Here is a 23,964-nt window from a genome sequence, read left to right as displayed (position 1 = left end):
GCTGCACCTTCGAGTTGTATTTCATTCGTGGAGTAGTGTTCATACGCCGGTTGCAGAAACCTTTTGAATATAAATTATTTTTAATTAAAATAGTTGTTAGTGGAAGAAGTTGAGTTTTAATAACAATGCCGCCATCAAAGGAGCGTTTGGCTCGGATTAAGCTGGCTAAACAGGAATTCCTAATTAAAAAAGGAATAGTTCAAAGGGTAAGTTCTGATTGAACTACTTTTATTTAAAACCGCCATTTTGTGATTTTGAGGTTAGCGTCGCCGCATGGCAGCGGAAGAACACCGGGAACATATAATTATAAACCGAAACCATGATTTTTTATTCTCTAAACGGTACCTCTGATTTTTCATGTTTTTCCTCTCACACTGCTGCCAAATCGACTCAAATTGATGAAAAACCAGTTGTTACTCACTTTTGAATAACCACGGTTTTTCACAAATTTGGGTTGATTTTGCAGCAGTGTGAGTGAAACAGCATGAACAATCTGGGTACATCTGGAATTGTTGCACGAAGAAGAAGTAGAACGAATGGCATTTGAAAAAAAATTGAACGGTAAGCATAGGGTAATAAACACAATTGATACGTTTAGGTGCGTTTTGACAGTTTTCCCATGGAAAACTGTCAAAACGCACGCAAACGTACCAATTGTGTTTGGCCCATAAGGCACCCAGAAAATTGATTTAATCACCCTCCCCCCGTATTCGCCTACCGATTTGAAAATTTTAATTTTTCGAATTTCAAGTTTTCTAATAATTGTTCAATAGAAGGATGAAAAAACCTGTTTACAACAACTAGTTTTCAAGAAAATTTTCAAGGGTGGGAAAGGGCGATGTCTGGGTGCCTTACCCTACAAACAAAATTTTAAAACTCTTCTCAAAAATTCTTGAAGCAGTAATTTAATTAAAAACGGTTAGCAGTACGGGGTTGGATTTTTGTCATATTGTATAGAATTTTATTTTGTGATATTGCACTTTATACACACTGTACGAAAAGTCGTTAAGTTAACCGTTTTTAATTAAATTGCTTCTAGAATTTTCGAGAAGAGTTTGAAAATTTTATCCGTATGCTTTCTCGTTAATTTTTTGCCTTTCTCGTATACTAAGTATACGTAAAGGCTATACTATTGCTCCAAAAACAAACTTTTTATAGAAGGCTCGGGGATCCATAGAGTTATATGTATACTGATCGACGCGCACCACACGTACCAAAATGTAGCATCAAACTGCAGACCTCTAGTTTTTTTTTATTTTATTTGCTAATTATCTAACACATACATTCATCTCTTAGACTAGGTGTTCCGTGTTTTCTTAACACTATCATCCTTATTTGCTATATTATATTTTTAGTTATTGTTAATACATTTCAATTGCCTCTGGCAGTTAGTATTTTTCTGGTTGAATTGAACCATTTAGGAATTACAATGTTTTTAACTTAAACTAACCCTAACCTAATTTATATTAAGGGTACAAGGAGCTAACCGTTGCAATAGAAGATTGCGACGATTTTTGTCTAAAGTTGGAAATTATTTTGTTGGACATTTGTTGCAATGTCTCAATATTAGAAATTCTATGAAGTTCATTGGTACTATACCACGGAGGCAACTTTAGAATCATTTTCAAAATTTTATTTTGAATCCTCTGAAGTGCCTTCTTTCTGGTATTGCAGCAACTAGTCCATATTGGCACAGCATACAACATGGCTGGCCTAAATGTGTATTAGGTACTTTTCACTCAAATCGAAGGTTTAGTGTGGGAACCCAAAATTAAGTTAGTTTTTCTTGAAATTAAGTAAAGTTCACTTAATACCAAATAAAATATACTTAATTTTAAATAGCAACTACCCAAAATTTTTGGTAAATTTCACTCAACTTTTGTAAACATGAGATTACCCACTTTACTGCCCTTGTTGAGTGGTTTTACTCTTCATTTTATAACAACAAAGGGAAGAGGGAGGGAGATGCAAGAGAAAAAAAAGTACCTAAAATTAGGTACTTTTTTCTACCCGTGTAGAGAATTGTCCAAAATTTGTTTCAACAGAAACTCCCAAGGTTTCGAAAACTTTGGTTTCAAACGAAGAATATAATTTATGCTTGATACGTCTATTAATGACAATGGCGGCCCCACCACAGGCGCTGTCAAGACGTTAATTGCGGTAAATAAAATAATTTGGATCTCTTTTGATGGAGAGTCCAGCTTTTTGATATGTTTCAGTTATAATGGCAATGTGTACATTATGAACTGCTAGGAAGTTGAATAATTCATCTTCCTTACCCTTTAAAGAGCGGGCATTCCAATTTAATATTTACAAAAAAATATTTGGATCCGTTCAAACGAAGTCCAATAAATTTTTTTTGAGTAAATTTGATACCAACCTGAACAGCTTCAGTTTTGGTATTTGCTTTGAACATTGCATCAATAATGTGATGCAATTGTTCATTTAAAAAATCAAAGTAGGAAGCAGACTTGCTACCGGATTCGTCAGAAAGAACGTTAATTTCCGTTGATGAATGGGTATGAAAATCATTCATTGCCGGTAAATTTTCAGAAATGAAATTTTGTCTGTCTGCAGCGATGCTTGCATAGGTAGGTATATTTGAAAAATTAGAATTCGACGAACTGTTCGTTACCCGGTGAGAGGTAGGAGCAAAATTTGTTCGTTGATTGTGGTGGGTATGAATTGCTCGACCGACAAATGATTGGCCTTTTCCAAACTTTTCATATTATTTAGTTCACTTTTGTTAAAGTGAACTAAATAAAATTCTTAAGAAATAACCCTCTGGGAAGTATCAGAGCGAGATTTCTTTTTTATCTTAATTATTTGGTCTGGTGAAAATCCAAGTAATTGAGAAATTTCAATTTTAATCTCATCCAGTGATTTTTCATCACTGGTGGGACCTTTCAAGACAACTTTGAACAATCGCTCAGTTTTGTCGTCGTACGTGAAGAATTTATGGCACATCTCAGTTACATACTGAAGAAGACGTTTGCGATCGCCAAAGGATCCCGGCAAACAGAGATGTCCTACACAGTTGGCAAACATTTCGCTCTTTTATTTTTTACAATTTTTAACAATCATATAAAATTCATTCAGTGAGTTCAACTATTAGATGGATATTTGAGTTTTCGAAATGTCACTTCAATATGACAAAATAGTGCACGCCAAACAACGCAAGTGCGCGCACAGCAAATACACCGGCGTGTTTTACACGCCGGTGTATTTGCTGTGCACGCACCCGCGTGGCTCCGGTGTGTATTATTTTGACAGATCGAAGTGACATTTCGAAAGCTTTAATATCCATCCATTAGTTACACTAACTAAATGAATTATATATGATTGTTAAAAATTATGAAAAATTTAAGAGCAGATATTGTGCCAACTGTGTAGGACATCTCTGCCGGCAAAACGCTGCAGTCACCCCTTCTGGCAATCTGAAATGAAACCTTGACCCCCTGAAGGTTACTCAAAATTTCAAAAAGATTGCTCAGTTCGATAGGAGAAGAATTATTTCCAATGTTAGAGTCTAAAGGAACATCTAAAGGAACATCTAAAGTCTCCAGCTTCATTCTGTTTTTTCCGCGCTTTGGCAGGATGGTCTTGAAACCTTGTTTCTTAGAAGGAAGTGAAGAATTCAGAGACTCACCCTTCCTCTTGTTTTTATTAATGCCCATTGCTGAGCGTGGAGACGTGACCTTCTAAGAGGTTTTTTTTTCCAGAACGGTGTCCCTGCAGGATTAACACCGCTTGTCGGAATTTTACTTCCGCAAACGGGTCCAACGTAAAACGAAGGCGCGGGTCCAAGCAAAGATCTTAACGGGATCCGTGGATACAAATAGCGCTGAGAAGCACTGTTAAAATTGAAATAGCTTCGGGTAGGGTAACCGTACCCTTAGTGGAGGTAGCACCAATAGTGGAGGTAGTGGGGTTTTAATGAGATTTATCATATTTATAGACTTTACGATGGTTTCAGTTGATGCGTCGTGCTTTAAATATCCTGTTAAATGCAACTTACCTTAAGTTTTCGCTTGAAAAACTTTTGAAAACAATGATTTTCCTTAACAAAATTGACTCCCTTGCACCTATAGTGGTGCAACTGTACCAATAGTGGCGAGTCTCATAAGAAACCAATGGATAGCACCACTATAGGAACCAAAATTAATTTTTACCGCCACTAAAGGAACAGTGTACCCATAGTGGTGCAAGCAATATTTGGTAATTGCTGATGATAAATGACATCTATCTCATTTTTGTTAGCAAATTTATTAGTTGACTAAGATAATAAAGCAGTAAATTTCCCATAATTATCAATTTTTAAAAAATATTTTCTTTTGTAGATCTACTAATACCTCCACTATTGGTACCGTTACCCTAGTATTAAAAACTTCCTTCCACAAAGAGAGAATAGAACCGCACAGCACGATGCGGTCTGGGGTTGCAGATTTCTAGTGATGTCCAAAATGCACCCCTGAGGCAAAATGGCCTCACTCATAAAATCGCTCATATAATCTGTTGTAGTACATTTATGAACGAATATTACCATTACAATTCATAATGAGTTATCCACAAGGAATGTAAAATAACAACATTGCCAATGACAACAACATTATCCTCTCTTGTAAATGTTGGGACAAACTCAACTCGCAATAAGCGTTTGTCCCAAACTGCAACAGAATAGGACAATGATCGCCTGTCATACATTTTGAGAAGTAGTCGGTTTCCGAAGATGTTTTTGGTTAAATTAGTATCAATTATCATAGATTAGACATAAACTTAACCATCTGTTGACATGATTTGCGTTTTACTTCTGAAATAAACAAGTTATCGCAGTTTGAAAAGTTCACAACAATTACCTCTTCATGTTTATTGCAAATAAAATGGAACGCAACAATGTCTTTATTTTCTGCAGATGGGGACAAAGAGTTATCGCTATTCTCTTTTGTCGCTTGTTTTTTTTTGCATTTTTCAGCGACAATTACATTCCTTGGTTATCCATCATTGAGCTCCATTGAAAAAAAAATAGCAAAATCCCTTCATATTCACTCTAATTTCACGATTTGCTGTTTTGCCTCCACACCCGTAAGATTGTAGTTCATTCCATTGAGAAAATACAAACAACCATGCGTTCACCATCATTCGGACGTATTGGCCCAGGCTTATTTTTAAAACATTTTTTAAATGCGTTAGAAAGGCATGAAAACCTCATTGTTTTGAATAGGAGATCATTGTGAAATATAGCTGGGTTTGTAAATTTTGCAACTATACGTATAAATGGTGGGGTATTTTTGTTTATGTGGGCGAAAACATCGAAAAAACATAAGGGGTGCATTTTGGACCGTTCCCCCTACGAAAAATCAAGTCATATGGTTGGAAGGCGGTCGAGTTGTGAACATTGTGGACGAGAATGGGGGGTGCTGCCCAAATGGCGCTCCTCCCTATGTTTGCCATTGCCTTGCGAGGGCAGTTTTGAGCTAGGTTTTGAAAAGAAAAATTTTAAATAAAAGATTTTTTTAAATTAGTATCGTCGAAATTCTGCAAACCACATATACATGCTATTCTCATTCTTCTACCCATTTTTGGGTAAAAAAATCACCCAGTCCAACGAAAAGGGCAGTTACCCAATTTAAAGTACACAAAAACATCCATGGTAACAACTACTAATTTGTAGACTACGCCATGTTTTTAAAACTACCACAGTTTACCTTCAGTTAAATTAACTATGCATCCAGACAAATTCACCACTGATTCAGTTCATGTAACAACATTCCACTAGGACCACAGCTGATTTTACTGCGCACATGGTGAAATCAAACGGGTTTGTTGTCTGCTGAAATTCGCCGGTAGACATGCTTTTACCCTCCTGGACCTTAAATTTTGTGTTGGGATATTGAAGCCGAAATTTAACAGAGGCTGACAAGAACGGCTGATCAAAAGATATTTTAGTTACTAGATAAAGATTGTCGCTGTCGTCGCTGTCCGGAACATCTTTTGCTGGCGAGGATAGGGGAGCTAAATGTCAAAGAAGGAAAATCCATACGATTTGACAGCTTGGTACCCAACATGTTCCAGACAGCAGAACAAAGGGAACAGAAGCAACAATCTTTATCTAGTAACTAAAATATCTTTAACTGGTCGGTGAGGAATGAAATCAAACCATTGTACTGTAATAATTTTGGTCGGTTTTGTCAACAATATATTTTCCATACACTGTACTGTTCTACACACTAAATTATTTTACCGGGATCTCAGCAAAATATTAAACTTTAACCGAGTTTTGCACAGCCGTGCCCCAGCAGACATGCCAAAAATCAGCTAACAAACGTCATATTTGCCGGGATATCAGTTTTTATTTTGCTGGGCAGACGGTTGTGCGGATTTTTGCCGAGCTGCAGAATTAAAAACTGAGTGTGTACGAAAAAGAGCTTGGAAATATCTCAAATTTTGTATTGTTATGATACCTATCCACCCTAATGCGAAAACATCATTCACAATTCAGTAAAACAGTTGATAAGAACACATTCTTATATATTTCTACGATTGCTTCTACACTAGTATTTTTGTTTTGTTTTGAATGGTGTTGTTACAATAAAATGTATTTTTATTTTTTGTATGTTTTATTATGGCTGTCTCGGTAAAATGAGATCATTTTCAACCAGGAACTGTGCATTCATGTTTGTGAGAATTTTCTGTGAGAGTGATCCCATAGCCTTTTAATATACTTACTTAGTATACGTGCCAAGCCAAAAATGTTTTTTTTTCCTCATGATTCAATGCTTTGTCATTCTGAGCAATTGTTCACCATTTGGTTTTTTGTTAATTACTTTTCCGTTTACAGAAAACACCAACGGAAATTCGCTCGCGGCGGCAATCTGTTCGTGCAAAAACCGCCAATAGCACCAAACAGGTCGACGACGTAGGCAGCGAGGCCGACGAAAACGATAACAGTGCGATTCCACAGCTATCTACGGACGGTCACACAGTGCCAAAGGGAATTTGTTCGCGGCGGCAATCCGTCCGCGGAAAACCCTGTGACGTCGGTCGCGAGGGCGACAAAAGTGCGCCAACTCTGTTATCTACGGCCGGTCACACGGTGCCGAGCATTCCAACGGAAATTCGCTCGCGGCGGCAATCCGTTCGAGGAACAAGTGTCGACGTAGGCCGCGAGGACGACGAAAACGGCAAAAGCGCGAAAACTCTGGTATCTACGGACGGTCACATGGTGCCCAGCATTCCAACGGGAATTCGCTCGCGGCGGCAATCCGTTCGAGGAACAACTGTCGACGTAGGCCGCGAGGACGACGAAAACGGCAAAAGCGCGAAAACTCTGGTATCTACGGACGGTCACATGGTGCCCAGCATTCCAACGGGAATTCGCTCGCGGCGGCAATCTGTCCGCGCAAAGACCGCCAATAGCACCAAACAGGTCGACGACGTAGGCCGCGAGGCCGACGAAAACGATAACAGTGCGACTCCACAGCCATCCACGGACGGTCACACAGTGCCAAACAATCCAAAGAGAATTTCTTCGCGGCGGCAATCCGTCCGCGGAAAACCCTGTGACGTCGGTTGCGAGGGCGACAAAAACGACAAAAGTGCGACAACTCTGTTATCTACGGCCGGTCACACGGTGCCGAGCATTCCAACGGAAATTCGCTCGCGGCGGCAATCCGTTCGAGGAACAACTGTCGACGTAGGCCGCGAGGACGACGAAAACGGCAAAAGCGCGAAAACTCTGGTATCTACGGACGGTCACATGGTGCCCAGCATTCCAACGGGAATTCGCTCGCGGCGGCAATCCGTTGATGCAAAGACCACCAATAACACCAAACAGGTCGACGGCGTAGGCCGCGAGGCCGACGAAAACGATAGCAGTGCGACTCCACAGCCATCCACGGACGGTCGCACAGTGCCAAACAATCCAAAGGGAATTTGTTCGCGGCGGAAATCCGTCCGCGGAAAACCCTGTGACGACGGCAGCGAGGGCGACAAAAACGACAAAAGTGCGACAACTCTGTTATCTACGGCCCGTCACACGGTGCCCAGCATTCCAACGGGAATTCGCTCGCGGCGGCAATCCGTTCGCGGAACAACTGTCGACGTAGGCCGCGAGGACGACGAAAACGGCAATAGCGCGAAAACTCTGCTATCTACAGACGGTCACATGGTGCCCAGCATTCCAACGGGAATTCGCTCGCGGCGGCAATCCGTTCGCGGAACAACTGTCGACGTAGGCCGCGAGGATGACGAAAACGGAAAAAGTCCGACATCTCAGTTATTCACGGCCAAAAAATCGCACATAGTGCCCAGCATTCCAACGAAAATTCATAAGCGTCAGCAATCAGTTGGCAAATGGAACGAGAATAACGCAGAACATCTTATTGGAGGTCGTGAGGATATCAAACATGAATACAATAAAACAACATCCCAGTTCTGTTCCGTCGGCCATATGGTGTCCAGTCCAACAAAGTTGAAAACTGCTACTAACGAGTCAGAAAGTTTCGTTACACCATCGGCAATTCGGGTGCAAACCGTTCGTCGTAAAACCGAGGACAGCAAGAAACGGGTCGTTGGAGGTTGTGAGAACAGCAGTGTGACAATATCTCAGCCATCTTCTTCCGGCCATCCAGTGTCCAGCTTTATAAAGATGAAACCCATCCGCGGGAAAGCGAGAACTAAGACGGACCAGGTCCAGACCAGCAAAACCGAATTCAGGACAACATCCGAATACGAATTCCCATCCATGCACTCCAAGCTCGAAGGCAGTTTCTGGCAACCTAAGGTGAGTTTCGTTGTTGATTTTTTTTCTTATCTTCCGGAAGTCATTCCACATTGTAATATAATCCGCGTAGCGTAGACGTTTCACGCTTCATTTTATTAGAAAATTGACAAACATCTTCGAGCAAAACAACCCTAAAATAAAACATTGATTATTCCACCTAACGAAAATGGTTCCTCTCTCGTGCATTACAAAAATAGTATTTTGTCCACAACACATAGTCCGAACAGCCCAGTTTTCAATGGGAAATGATGGGACAGGATTGCACTTTGTTGCGAGTAATTCGATTAAGGGTAAGTATAAACAAATGAGCTAGACTTTTTGCCCACACTGCTCATCGAACTTTTGGTATTGGTATTTAACCACTTTTGGGAGCGAACATATAGCCTTTCGGTAATAATATAATATACGAGAAAGGTAAAAATATTTATGCAACTACTTGCAAGAAGATTATTTTTTAAACTTGAGTTGTACGTTACAACGATACAATAATTCTGAAATAACAATTGTGATAAATAAAATAATCCTCTCTGATTCACTGCTAACTATTTGAACATTAACCTAGGCTCATAGATCACGTAATAGCTGTTTCACTGTCGAGGACGGAACGCCCCTTCATTGTGTTGTCATGATGTGCTCAAATTGAATTAAAATTATTCATGTTTCATGGTTTTGTTAGAAATTTTAGTAAAATAATTAAACATTCTGAACCACGTTGCTAAATGCTTTACTTACTTACTTATGCGTCCTGTACACCCCCAGCGGTGCAAAGGGCCGACTTGAAAGATCTCCATCCTGAGTGATGTCTAGCTATTGCTTTAACCTGTTGCCAGGTTAGATTTCGGTCGACTTGTTTAATTTCTTTATTGAGACTGTGCCGCCATGAGCCCCTGGGTCTGCCTCTGCTGCGAAGTCCAGCTGGGTTCCAGTCTAATACTTGTTTACGGATTTCGTTTTCACCCTTACGTAAGGTGTGACCGACCCAGCCCAGAAAACCGATCCCGAATTTCAGTTGCTATCGACCTCTGGTGACAACGACGATCCAGGCTCGAATTATGTACCGCAGGCATCTGTTGATAAACACCTGCACTGCATATAAACTCAGTACCAAATTTTCAAAACGACTTATCTGCTTTTGTAAACAAAGATTCAAACGTCGATTTTACGAATCTGATAGCACTCCGACGCAAACCAACACCATCAACAGGTAGCTGAAGGCTTCACCTACGTGTTGATGGTGTTGATTTGCGTGGGAGTGGTATCAGATTCGTCAAATCGACGTCTGAATCTTTGTTTACAAAAGCAGATAAGTCGTTTTGAAAATTTGGTACTGAACTAATAGTGGGGACAGAAGAGTCATTGGTAAAGGAGGGGGAGCTTCGGGGGGAGGGTTGTTGATAAGTTACTGATCAACTTAGTTTGGAACACACATTCTTTATGTACCTTAAGGAGACGATGATAGAAGTGGCGGGGTGATCTTTGGAATGGGGGAGAGTGTGGGGGTAGGGGTATCCATAAGCAAATGAAAAAAAATATTTTATTTTTTCAACTCCTTGACCGATTCCCACCAAATTCGGAACACATATTCTGTTTTCAAGCAGATATTAATTGTGGGGATGGGAGAGTCATTGAAACAAGGGCCAAGGTGTGGGGGAGGGGAATGAATCACATACAGTGGCTGGTTTCCTACCCGTCGCTGCCACCAGCAGGCGCTAACGTATATGTGAAAATAGCCAGCATGAGTTAACCACCTGAAGTTTGTATGGCGAAATCTAACGTTGTTTTTTCTCAACAGTAGGAACTTTTCACGAAAACTATTTGGTACCAGTTATGTAGGAAGGTGTCCGCTACTACGCCTACCAAATATTTTTTCGAATAAAGTTCTTATTTTCGTAAACATTAGATGCCTTTCGCTATACTGATATCCAAAAGTTAACTCCTAGTGTGCCGTTGTAAGCACGTTCAAAGCAGGTGATTCATTGTTTAGTTATCGATCAACTTACATCAACTTACTGTAACTTCTGAACCTGTTGACCGATTTTAACCAAATATAAAACACATATTCTCTATCCTGTGGCTACGATTATAGTGAGGATGGAAGGGTCATTGGAAATGGGAGAGAGTATGGGGATAAGTATTGTTTAGTTGTCAATCAATTCAGTGTAACTTCTGAACCGGTTGATCGATTTCCACTAAATTTGAAACTGACCGATTTTGTTCAAATTTTGCATGCTTTCTACTCTATTAGAACTTGATATCAAGTGTTTATCATGATTATAAAATCGTTTACCGTCGTGCGGGACTTCTTTTGACTCAGGGGCTACTTTGGATTTTGATTTAAAAAAACTTCAAGTGAAAAATACCAAATTTAATCCAACAATCAACAATCAACAAGACACCCGAATGGTGATAATGGCAATATGAGAGTAGTTTACGTTATAATTCTTGTTTCAAAATGTCCTAATTAGCCCCCGATTTGTCAATAGAAACCCCGCCCGATGGTACTTAGGGAGAAAATGTTCTCTAGTGGGGTAAAATAGCTCTTTAAAAATAAATGTTTCAAAAATTCAGCAATTTTGTATGTGAGGTCTAAAAGAAAATACACAATGAATAATTGGCAGTGGCAGATTTTCTACCCACCGCTCTCTAGGTCGCGTCAGTGATCCATTGTTTTCTCTGAGCGCGCATTTCGCCCTGATTATTATTTTCGTTGGTGGCGATGAAGGCGTTCTTGATGGCGGTCCATTGGTCTTCCACGCTGCCACCTTCCGGAATATCTGTTGCACGGATCTCCAGTTCTTCAACGAAGGATCTTTCACCGTGGCATCTCCCAGTCGGCGTGTGTTGAACCGTCGTCCGACTCTCTCCTCCTGGCGGCGAATCCGCGCAATGCGCAGGCGTATTTCGCCAATGAGGAGGTGATGATCCGACGCGATATCGGCACTACGTTTATTCCGTACATCAATAAGATTCCGTTTCCATTCTCGACTGACGTAGATGTGGTTGATTTGATTTTGGGTAAAGCCTGCCATATTATATTTGGTCTCCAGTTAGCCCTGGAAGCCAATGCGTAGGATTGCCAATCCGGAGGTGACGAGCTCGATAGTATATCCATTGCTCGTAGAGCAAGATTAACGGGCGCGAGTATTAGTCGTTTGGCAGCGCAGTATCATTACTTGGCACTTTACCAGTCGCTACTCAACAATGACCGATACGAAAAAGAGTGATTAACTAAAATAACAGCGCTACGCAGGTGATCAAAATACTCGCGCCCATTAATGATGCTCCCAGAATCATTACTTGACACTATATCGGTCGCTACTAAACGCGCTGCTATAAAAGTAGCGCAACTGACAGGTGACCAAATTTGGTAGCGCGTGAACAGCGCTGTTAATTTGATAAACTGTCAAACGCCACCGGTACGGAATACAGCAGCAACCAATTTGAGAGCCGAATAGTCACCAATGCGAAAAGGATTGACGAAACTATAATAACAGCGCTGCGCTGGTGGTCATGACGCATCTTAAGATGCTCCCGCCCGGGAATGATGCTCTTAGAGAGCATCATTGCCATTTTTGTTTCATCACTCAGCTGACTCATGATTGATTTTATGTCAAAGTAAATATTCGGACCCTATAAGTGGCCCCAGGTGTTCGTAAAAAAACATGTGATTGCTTTGAATTTTAATGTTATCGCCTTTATCACATTCATAGCGTATGCTTAATTACATATTGCAATTATTTTAGGGCAAGCCCATCAACATCAAAGGAAGGTCTTCGATTCCTCAAATCAATGATAGAACAGCGAGCTCTGAAGAGCATGGCAATGAATCCGTCGTTACACCGCCGAAAAATGCTATTCCTAATATGCCAACTACGTTACAAAGTGCAAGAGCAGGAGCAGGAGCGGACTTCCTTGGTTTGCCTCTTGTCGAGGCTTCCTCAAGCGTTTCATGTAAGTTGGAGGTGAGTAATTCTTTTGCATTTTACTTTAAACTTTGTTCTTAAATATTTTGCAATGTGACTGGGTTTCATTCACTTGGGTTGAATATATTGCATATATTATTACTTCACTTTGCATAGAGTATCGACTGAGAAAGAATAGAATTTAAACAATCTCTATCGTCCAGAAAATTTGTAGTATTTGTACAGGAAAAAAGTTTAGATCGATAAAGCATATATTTATATGATACGATAACACCTTTGAACTCCTCCAAAACAAGCAAATCCACCTAGCGGTGATGGTGTCTTTCGCGTGCAAATAAAATATTACATTTTGTCCATAACTTCCGTGCCCAAGGTTCGATCTAGCCAATTTTCAATAAAAAAAAAATTGAACAGGATGCAACTTGTTGCGAGTAAATCGGTTGGAGATAAGTGCCTGAAAAATTACAATTTTTTACTCAATTTTTCTGTTAAAAAAAATGGTATTTTGGCCATAACTTCCGAGCCCATAGTCCAATCTGGCCAATTTTCAATAGGAAACAATGGAATAGAAGTCTGCGTCGAATGCGTCGGCTGAGGATAAGTTCCCGAAAAATGAGTAACACTTTTGATACATTTTGGTACGAGGGTGCGCACACACACACACACAGACATCACCGCAATTCGTCGAACTGAGTCGATCGGTATATAACACTATGGGTCTCCGGGCCTTCTATAAAAAGGTTGTTCTTGGAGCGATCATATAGGCTTTACGTAAAAGGCAAACATGATTTTGCTTAATTTTTGGCGTCCTTTGCATCATTTGAACCGGTGCCAGCGAAAGTGGTTCATGTTACATTGAGTAAATTTTACAGGAGACGCATTTCTCCAAAAACCTCGAATAATAAAACTCAAATTAGCAATTTTCTGCAGCTCAACCGTACCAACGTGTCGTGACTGATGTGCCGAAAGGTAGTGATGAGAAATATGCGAAGTTTCTTCACAAATTTCAAGTTTGTTAGAACAAAATGCACATTTGAAGAGGTCTAATGTTCGAACAACTTGCTTGAAGAAATCCTAACGTGCAAATTTATGACAAATGTTCAGCTTCTGATTTTTAAGAATTTAACTGCAAATCGCATATGGGCAATTATATTACTCAAATTTCCAAGGAAAAAAGAGGAATAATAATATAATAAATTAACAATCATTTGTCATAAACTCAAGAATGTTGTAGAACAACGACTTTTGGGGGAAACAGTATTTTTATGCACTTAAAAGCTTAAAAATCACTTTAACATGGACAAAACGTGAACGGAACGAATCGCAATGTTCACAAGACTTGTAGAGCACACCAATAGCTTCCGTATAGAGGATGTTGCGATAGTTTTTGACGTTTATATCTCATGTTAGATTTTTCCAAAATTAAAAATAGCCCAAAAAACACTAAATCGACTTGAGCCACCTCGAAATTTTATCCGAATTAGCTGAAAATTTGACAGGAGACTTATTTTACCATAAATTGTGATTCTGGGCTGACCAGTTGAATTTTAATACTTTTGAAAACATGAAGAGGTCTAATGCACATGTACCACTATTAATGGGAACAAATGCAACAGAAACCGAAAATCGTTGCCAGTAAAAGTGGTACATGTAAATTTATCAAATTATTTTAAACGGCAGTAAACCATCTTGAAGTTCAAAATAGGGTCAAAATCTATGGCGGAAACATCCATTTGTCAAAATTTCTTTTCAGTAGTCTGATTTTAGTGGATAGAACTGCACATGTACCACTTTTTCTGGCAACGAAATTGCTATTGTGATATATACCAGAAATTCAAAAGTGCATATCTCCAGATTTAGTTGTTAAAAATATTTTTTTCGTTATTCCCTCACTAGACCTTTGCACACAGAAACAGTTAGTGTAAAAAACACAAAATCGACAAAAATGGTTTATGTACCACTTTCGCTGGCGCCGGTTCATTTCATTTTGGTATTGACTGCCTGATCTGAAAACATGTATCTTTTATACTACCAACATACGCATATTTTATACTACCATCATACGCATATTTGTCCCATGTTTGCTGGGATTTCCTATTTATATGGGGCAGTTATGCGTATAACGGCAGTATAGGCCAGGTAACTTAGGTTTTTAACAATTTGCGATAAATTCGTAAATTGTTAAAATAAGCAAAAAATAAGCAAAATAACTAATAAGCAAACTCCGCGATTGCTATAAAACTTATAAAATTTAATTCTTGCGCTTGATTTACAGGAGCCGTACACTTATTACGCAAGCATTTTTTCTGGGTTTTTTGACTCACCATACCACCTCCCGCCCCCCCCCCTAAGGCTGCTTTCGTACAAATGATTTTTTATTTTTATGGTGCGTAAGAAACTGACAGAGCCCCCTCCCCCCACAAAATTCTTACGTAATATGTGTACGACCCCATAGCAAAGAGATGGATTGTGCATTGAGCGTTTGGCCCTTATGAAATCCTTATATACTGTACAGCATCTATACAGTTCTTTGAAAAGTCAGCGATTATTATATTTTAGGTGTTTGAATGTAATGCTTCCGACGGCTGCTGCAAAACATAAAAAGCCTATTTTTACATCAGGATGCTGCTCCTTAAAATTTGAATATACCTCCGAAAGGTTACGTAAAAGTAATCTGCGCGGTACATCTACTTTTTCTCAGCTGCCATATTTACTATTACAAAATCCGTTTTGCTAGTGCATGCACAGTTTATCTCGTCACTTTTAAATAAGTCTCTAACTGCCTTGTTTTGGATTAGTATGGTCATGTTCAATTAGCGTCGATCCATACACAATGTTTTGAAGTTCCATGTAAAGCTATGAAACAGGAGTATCTACCTACAAACTAAAGTGCCTGCATTATACAATTGGCGCAATATCCCTACCTTTAAGAACATTGTACTCGATTGGAACAACTGATTTGAAAGCAAGCGCGCTGTTCAATTTTGACACTGCATCTCCTTGCTATGAGTGCATCCTTTTACTACCAACAATAATAAACATATCGCAATATTAGGGAAAGTTGATAAAATATGTCGCGCAAAAATGGTAGTTTTTCTACTCCATCCTCTCCTTCGTCACGCTTTTTGTATCATTTCACTAAAAAAATGTACGGGTCATCACGCTTCTCGAAACACCTCCCCCCTTAGAGCGTGACATACTTTGTGCATGGTCCCTTAAGTATAAATACTATCTAAATATCACATTGAATCTTATTGCATAGAGAAAATCAAATGTGGGATGCTGCTGTCTCAATTGTGTTCTAGAAAAAGAACTGGCCATTGCCAATGTTGAGCTTTAAATCATTTGTAATTTGAAGAATTGAATTTGAGAATTAATTCTTTCTCTGCAAAGAGGATAATTTATTACTCATCACATTTTGCCCCTTTGTCACAAGCGAAACGAGTGTAGCCAAACGAAATGTCAGTTAGTGTAGCTAAACGAGAATAATATCACGATTGCAATCGACGTAGCGTGTGAAAAAACGGAAAAGCACACTAAATCGTAATTACTCAACTGTGTATCCGCTTGTCTATGGAATTTATAGTATGTATAAGGTAGGAACAATTGCACCGCCACGCAGCTAATTTTACATGAGCCATTCCTCAGTTATGAACTGTGAGACTTATGTTATGAGCCAAGTTACAATTTTGATATTTGATACTTTTATGTCCAGAGAAGTAGACGGAAAATCTAACTTGAAACTTGGCCACCTTCAGTACAGTCTTGTTTTGTAGCGTGCGCATTTCACAGCTCGGTTAAAAATACATCCTATTAGACCGGAATAACATGATTCTCAAAATTATCTGGTTATATGATGACCTGAATGTTATTTTCCTTCCTTCTGCTTAAAGGCGGACACCGGACCGGGCACTGTTGAGTTGAAAGTTTCGTCAAAAGCTAAGAGTACTTGGTCGTTTATTCGCGAGCTTCCGTTGAAAGACCTGGATGATTTCGTCCAGAAGTTGGGAGCAGGGATTTCGACTAAAGTCCGAGAACACGCCGGCTAAGGGTCGAATGCGATACTACAATTGTAGCCGGATCAAAGTACGTGCAAAGCCTCAATGTACGCGACAACTATTGGCCTTTATACCCAACACTACAGGAGACGTGTCAGTCAGTGCTAAAGGACAACATAGCTGCCATGAAGCCCCAGCCGAAAACTTGGCACGGTCCAAGTTAGCAACCGGAGATAAACAACTGATTGATAAACTAGTAGGATCAGGTATACCGTCGATGCATATTAAACTACAGCTTCAAGCGAACAATGGCAACTTTGCCAAAGGCTCGCTGAACTACGCAGTGAAATCTTCAAGAGAAAAACTGTTCGGCACTGGAACGATGTCTTTGGTAAATATATATATATACATATACATTAAAATCATCTATATGATCTCTTGAAGATTTCTCCAGGAGCTCCCCAGCAACCCTTGAGTTCCTTTAGAAATCTTTGGAGATTCTTCTGCGGTTTAATACGAAAACTTTTCAAGTTTAACCAAGAGAATTCTCGGATTCCTCAGTTGTTGTTACAAAAATTCCTCCGGGACATTCTTCAGTATTTGTGGAAGTATTCTACAGGATTTTCTACAAATATTCTTGTAGGAATTTCTTCGACTGCAAGAATAAATCCCCGAGGAAAATTTCTAGCACCCCCCATTCTCGTTCGCCACGTTTATTACTCAGGCGTCTTACAGCTGAATTACTTGGTTTCTAGTATATGGATATGGACAATTGTTCATTTCAATCGCCTGCGTTTTTCCTAATGCATTGTGTATTTTTACAATTGACCATTTCTAGGTGAGCTGGAAACTTGGCTGTCATCTAGATGTGCTGTACCAGATGATGCTCGCGAGGCTTTCATAATCGGAAAGACGTCGACCACGATAACAGAAAATTTCGGATCATAATTTCTTCAAAACGTATGCTCTCATACCTCTGTCGTTTTCAACGATCGCTGCTGATTGCACATTTAAAATCACTATGCAGGGGTATCCACTTCTTGTAATCTGCATAATCGATCAAATGAGAAAAGCGCACCCTGTTGCATTTGCTTGCATCGCCAATCAGGAGCAAATCGATTATACGTTCGTTTTCCAGACCCTTGTTTCCGCGGCTGTAAATCAAGGTGGAGATGTCAGAGTTGCTAATTTCCTTAGTGACGGGGAACTGGCGCTAAAGAACGCGGCGCGTTGCGTCTTCGGACAAGCTGTCGTGCTACTTAACTGTTATTTTCATGTCAAGGAAAATATAATCAAACACTTCAAAAAGCACCCTGAGATGCCTATAGAGGTTCAGGAGCAGCTGAAGCGGGAAGTGGCGCTATTGCAAATAGCACCAACCAAAAGACATTTTGGTGCCGCATTGGAGCTATTTATAGCGAAGTATAGTATTTACGAATCGTTCACAGCGTTTTTCGATAAGTACGCTCACAATGAAAAGTATTCGGAATGGTACGAAGCGGCTCTGCCAGGAGTGCCCGCTACCAATAATGGTGTGGAAGCGATCAACAAATCGATTAAGTACAATTATTTGAAGCGCCATAAGAGCCTTTCTCGGCATTTAAAGAGCAAATAATGCGTATTACAGAAGCGTACAGCGACCCAGATCGTTTAGTGGTATCGGAGGCAAGTAGCTCTCGCCGATGAAAGAAAACTTTCGAATACCTTAAGACAGCCAAAAAGTTGCGAACAGTAATCCAAAACCATCAAAGGCAGAGTATTCGTTTATCTCCCGGGAAGGGAGTTAACGAAGTGACACAACTGGACATCGAAAATTTTGAGAACCCTGAATATACTTCCCTTGATGCCTACATGGAGGAGCTGGGTAAAGTTGCCCGTGTGGAGGTTAGAGGAGTAGATTCACGGCATGGATCTGCGTGTAAAAACTTCTTTAAAACTAATGGGTGCGCCCATATACTGGTCGTTGCTGTTAAAGGAAATGCTATACTCTCCGGGCTGAAGCTAACACCGAAATATTATCTTCAGAAGAAGCCATGTGGACAGCCAAAATTTATCACGAAAGCACTGTGTAGAGACTAATATCAGTGGAGAGCAGTGATGGCCGAACGTCAGCTGGTAATAAAAGTCTCTAGACAAAATTTTATTAATTGTCATTGTTAACTACATTTGATATTTCAATAAATAACAGTCCTATGTCCATATTTCGCTCCTATTTGAAAAACATCGTTCATTCTGAACTAAACTAAAACTAAACTAAAACTAAACTAAAACTAAACTAAAACTAAACTAAAACTAAACTAAAACTAAACTAAAACTAAACTAAAACTAAACTAAAACTAAACTAAAACTAAACTAAAACTAAACTAAAACTAAACTAAAACTAAACTAAAACTAAACTAAAAGCTAAGCTAAAACTAAACTAAAGCTAAACTAGGCTAAACTAAAACTAAAAGGCTAAAACTGAGCTAAGCAACTAAAGCTGAGCTAAACTGAGGCTAAGCTAAAAAGCTCTAAGCTAAACTAAAGCTAAAACTAAAGCTGAAAAGGCTAAGCTGAAAAACTGAGCTGAGCTAAGCTAAAACTAAACTAAAAAGCTAAAGCTAAAACTGAGCTAAGCTGAGCTAAGACTAAAGCTAAAAGCTAAGAGCTGAGCTAAAAGGCTAAAGCTAAAACTAAACTAAAGAGCTAAACTAAAGAGCTAAAGCTAAAACTAAGGCTAAAACTGAGCTAAAGCTAGGCTAAAACTGAGCTAAAGGCTAGAGCTAAACTAAGAGCTAAGCTAAAGGCTGAGCTAAAGAGCTGAGCTGAGCTGAGGCTAACAAGGCTGAGGCTAAAACTAGCTGAGCACAAGCTGAGCTGAGGCTGAGCTGAAAAGGCTGAGCTGAGGCTGAGCTAGAGCTGAGCTAAGCTAAAGGCTGAGCTGAGGCTGAGGCTGAGGCTGAGCTAGCTGAAAGGCTGAGCTGAAGGCTGAGCTGAAGCTGAGGCAGGCTGAGCCAAAGGCTAGGCACAAAGGCTGAAGGCTGAGCTGAGCTGAGCTGACAGGCTGAGCTGAGAGCTGAAACAAGAGCTGAGCTGAGCTGAAAAGCTAAGGCTGAGCAAGCTGAGCTAAGGCTGAGCCAGGCACAAGTAGGCTGGAGCTGAAGCTGAGGCTGAGCTAAGCTGAGCTGAGCTAAGGCTAAAGGCTAGGCTAAAAGCTGAGGCTGAAGCCCAGGCTGAGCTGAGCTGAGCTAAAACTGAGCTGGCTGGCTAAGGCTGAGCTGAGCTAAGGCTGAGCTAAGCTAAGAGCTGAGGCTGAAAGACTGAGCTAAGGCTGAGCTAAAGCTGAGCTGAAAGAGCTAAGGCTGAGCTGGGCTGAGCTAAAACTGAGCTGAGCTAAAGCTGAGCAAGACTGGGCTAAAGAAGCTGAACTAGGCTAAAACTAAGCTAAAGCTAGCTGAGGGCTAAAGGCTGAAAAGCTAAAATGAGCTAGGCTAAATAAACTGAGCTAAAAGAAACTAAGCTAAAACTAAAGCTAAAACTAAGCTAAAACTAAACTAAAACTAAAGCTAAAGGCTGAAGCTGAGCTGAGCTAAGCTAGGCTAAGGGCACAAGGCTAAAAAGCTGAGCTAAAAGGCTAAACTAAAACTAAGCTAAAACTGAAGCTAAAACTAGAGCTAAAATGAAGCTAAAACTGAGCTAAAACTGAAGCTAAAACTGAGCTAAAACTAGGCTAAAACTAAAGCTAAAACTGAGCTAAAGGCTAAAGCTGAAAAACTAAAAGGCTAAACTAGAGCTAAGCTAAACTAAGCTGAGCCCCAAGCTGAGCAAGCTAAAGAGCTGAGCTGAAAACTGAGCTAAAAGCTGAAAGCTGGCTAAAACTAAGCTAAAACTAAAACAAGGCTAAACTAAACAAACTAAACTAAAACTAAGCTAAAACTAAACTAGAGCTAAGCTAAGAGCTAAAACTAAACTAAAACTAAACTAAAACTAAAGAGCTAAGCTAAAGCTAAAGCTAAAACTGAGCTAAACTAAACTAAAACTAAACTAAAACTAAACTAAAAGCTAAACTAAAACTAAGCCAAACTAAAACTAAACTAACTAAACTTTGACTTTCTCTTGTTCACGTACTTTTTTTCTCATTCAAAAAAGTTTCAAACAGTAGATGTGTAAGTTCTTGAATCAGCCTTTTGACCTGCTGTACGAATTGTAGACGTATTATTACGTAGATGAGTAGAACCCGTTAATTTTAAAAATGCACTCAACAACAAAACATACACGATTGGGTATACATCATAACGTATTAAAATTGCAAACATTTGCACGATCAGTGACGGTTCAATTTTTCCATTTTTTTTATATCAGACGTTTTATAAAGACGTAGTCATACGTAACAAAAATAGAATGATCAAACCGCAAGTAGATAATTATTGTAGCGGGACAGCCACAAAAAAAAAATTTCTTATGAGTTTGTACATGAACAAGACAGTATTTTCGAAAACCAAAACATCAAAAATTCAACAGATATTACGTGAAAACGGAAAAACATTATTTAAAAGGTTTAATAATAAATAGATATTTTCTAGCAGTTTTATTCAAAACTATGAATGCAACTAACATTTGAACGCTTACATTATGAATGAATATATAACTTTAAACAACACAAAATCAGTACATCCTACATCATCCACTACTAAGGATGAATGTTGTCTTATTTATACGAAATGTAAAATACACAAATAGTCAGAACCACTGTTTGGAAACATAGTTTATTATGCTGTGGGTTGAAACCATTTTTAGATGCCTACAATTTCAGTTTAAATGTTTTGTTCAACCTTTTCCTTTTGAGGCAAATAATAATCTTTCGTTTTAAGTGCGTTCTGTGGTTTGGGTATGTTGACTAATTACGAGAAAGGCAGAATTACTTAGGGTTTTTATATAGAGTTAAATAATTACACATTCACATTCTTTGATGAAACAATTCATCTAACAACCAACTATCACTGGAACTAATGCATTTGAGATTGAATACCAAATACTCTATATCTATCAATATAGCCCAATACCGAAAACAAAATACAAAAAAGATCAAACCTTTTTCGTTAACTTCACATTATAATTATTGAAATCTTTCTGTGATATATTATTTAAATTTTATAAAAAAACAAAAAAAAGTAGAACAATTTAAAAGAAAATGTATATATTCATTGACGAATTCAAAAGGTAAAATGTGATATAAGATATACGAAATATTGCCCGCAATGTTATCTTCAACATATTGAATTAGGTAACTACTGAAAATAAGGCAAAATAAGCACAGTAAACATTAAAAGACGATGAACTATAAAATAATCGCTAATTATTATTTTTAAATATTCAAAGCGACTTTCTATCAGATTGTCCCAATGCTTACAATAAGGTCTAACTCGCTGTAACACTACCATTATGGTACCTCGTCATTCACAATTGGCGCCAGACTCAGTGGTCTAACAACTCTTGCGCGCTAATGGCATAGTTCCCCTGCCGCTTAAAGAGTTGCCACACATGATGTTCAGGTCAGCCGAGGTCAGTATTCGGACTGGTGTTGCACGTGGGTTAAGTTTTGACTAAAGTATACGCATTATGTTAACAAATCTTTTAGATTCGGTTGATTTGAATATTTGAGTGATGATAATGCAGGCGTTTGAACATCAATGTATTCGTTGCTTATTATGTCTTATAGCGTCAAGAACAAGCTCTAAATACAATTTTCCGTTAAATCTATAGTTTATTGTGCCAGTGCATAAATAATATGGGAGCATTTTTGGTATCGCTTTATCAATAACGCGTTTAAACCAGATTGATTAAGTTCAAAATCAATTATTATTATATACCACAAAGGTTCGGTTGGATCAATTCACCTATATTATCATATGACCCTCGCTTTTTATTATACGAATATTAACATTAAATAACTTTTCAAGGACACTATTTGTTAATCATTTATCAACTAATAAAATCTATTCCATAGAACTGTTGAAAAAACATTTTTTTTACGATCTGTCATGGAAGCTACGTCAACGTAAAATATTTTCAACAAAATACCAAATTTAGATAAAAATACTAATTTTGTAATTGTCAGATTATCGACGAGAAACTTCTAGATTTATAATAAAACGTGTAAAAAAATCATGAAATCTAAGCTTCTTGTATTTTGAACATCCGAAAATTCCCATAAACGTCAAGTTCTTATACACCAGTACATTCATTCTGGCACTCTCATTCTTGTTTAATAGGCTCGAAAGTTTGAAAGCGTCATTCATACGTAAACAAGACTAAGGGTGACCATTTTATTTAAGTTTGCACTTTCTGAACAGTTTTACCAAATCATGTAAGACATTTTAAGTTGCAAATTTGTATGGAAAACGAATTCACTTTGATGGAAAATACGCATTACTTCATAGTTCATACCAATATTGTTTATGGATCGGACTTCATATCTTATGGATCATTCGTATGTTTTAGGTACACTTTATCTATTACCGAACATATTTTTGAGGGGTCCATCAATTTGCGATTATTCATTGCTGCCGTTATTAGGATTTGTAGTATAACCCTGTATTGGTTTTAACGATCGAACAATACTATTTCATGGCTCATCACTATGCAATTTTATTGCTCATTTGCTGTTCCATGGAACAGAAAAACATTTGCTTTATTTCTATGTTACATTCTTGTTGAAGTGTGGAAAATACCTTGCAAATCTATGGATCATTCAATATACATTAAGTATTTTTCGGTTTTACTGGAACATTATCATTAAATTTATTGCGCAAAGCAAGTGCTTTATGGATCATCTGGGATTCTCTTATGGGTATTTTGGTTAAATATGCCGATATTTTTTCAAATTTTGACCCACAGAAAAACCTCATTTTATTGCTATATTTTGCATGAACCATGGATCGTTTTTACACTGCCTTATGGATCATCGACCCTTTTTATGGATTTTTATTTTCCAATCTATGGATCAAAAAACATATTTTCATGGATCATTTTGTATTTTCTTTGTGGATTCCATTTAACACTTTTTATGTGTAAAGTACATTTTCCTTTCGAAAATGTAGCCATGATTCAAGTAACTGTCCTTCTATCTTAGTATCCCAACCAAGTTCAGCTGCCCATAGTTTTTGCATATAAATCTTAGCAATGACCACAATTGGCGACAATAATCCCAAAGGATCAAACAGTCGACCAATTTCGGAGAAGAAGTGTTAAAACTGTAAATTCATTACATTACTTGGAAGCT

General features: G+C 38.7%; 2 protein-coding genes across 4 annotated transcripts in view; one reads left to right on the top strand and one right to left on the bottom strand.

The window, feature by feature from the left end:
- LOC134209560 (homeobox protein caupolican-like) overlaps window positions 1-23,964 on the bottom strand; it is a 304,371-nt gene that overhangs the window by 174,980 nt on the left and 105,427 nt on the right. The gene's annotated exons all lie outside the window — the stretch shown is intronic.
- LOC134211689 (uncharacterized) lies at window positions 16-17,614 on the top strand. Of its 3 annotated transcripts, none has more exons than XM_062688818.1 (4): window positions 16-206; window positions 6,839-8,782; window positions 12,526-12,744; window positions 17,542-17,614. In XM_062688818.1, the coding sequence occupies exons 1-4, from the start codon at window positions 126-128 to the stop codon at window positions 17,605-17,607; spliced, it is 2,310 nt and encodes a 769-aa protein (XP_062544802.1). In that variant the 5' UTR covers window positions 16-125; the 3' UTR covers window positions 17,608-17,614. The 3 variants fall into 3 exon arrangements, with proteins under 3 accessions (XP_062544802.1, XP_062544803.1, XP_062544801.1); XM_062688819.1 differs by lacking the exon at window positions 17,542-17,614 and adding an exon at window positions 16,599-16,878 and having other exon boundaries at window positions 12,526-12,733; XM_062688817.1 differs by lacking the exon at window positions 17,542-17,614 and adding an exon at window positions 16,599-16,878.

The sequence above is a fragment of the Armigeres subalbatus genome, chromosome 2, assembly GCF_024139115.2.
Source record: "Armigeres subalbatus isolate Guangzhou_Male chromosome 2, GZ_Asu_2, whole genome shotgun sequence".
NCBI lineage: Eukaryota > Metazoa > Arthropoda > Insecta > Diptera > Culicidae > Armigeres > Armigeres subalbatus.
Note: the sequence above shows the minus strand (reverse complement) of the source record. Positions and strands in the feature narration are given on the sequence as shown.

What these genes read in the sequence shown, in the direction of transcription:
- LOC134211689 (XM_062688817.1), top strand. Translation starts at nt 126, where the DNA reads ATGCCGCCATCAAAGGAGCGTTTGGCTCGGATTAAGCTGGCTAAACAG. An exon ending in GCAGTTTCTGGCAACCTAAG is followed by an intron (nt 8,783 to 12,525) that starts GTGAGTTTCGTT and finishes CAATTATTTTAG; the next exon opens with GGCAAGCCCATCAACATCAA. An exon ending in GCGTTTCATGTAAGTTGGAG is followed by an intron (nt 12,745 to 16,598) that starts GTGAGTAATTCT and finishes TTCTGCTTAAAG; the next exon opens with GCGGACACCGGACCGGGCAC.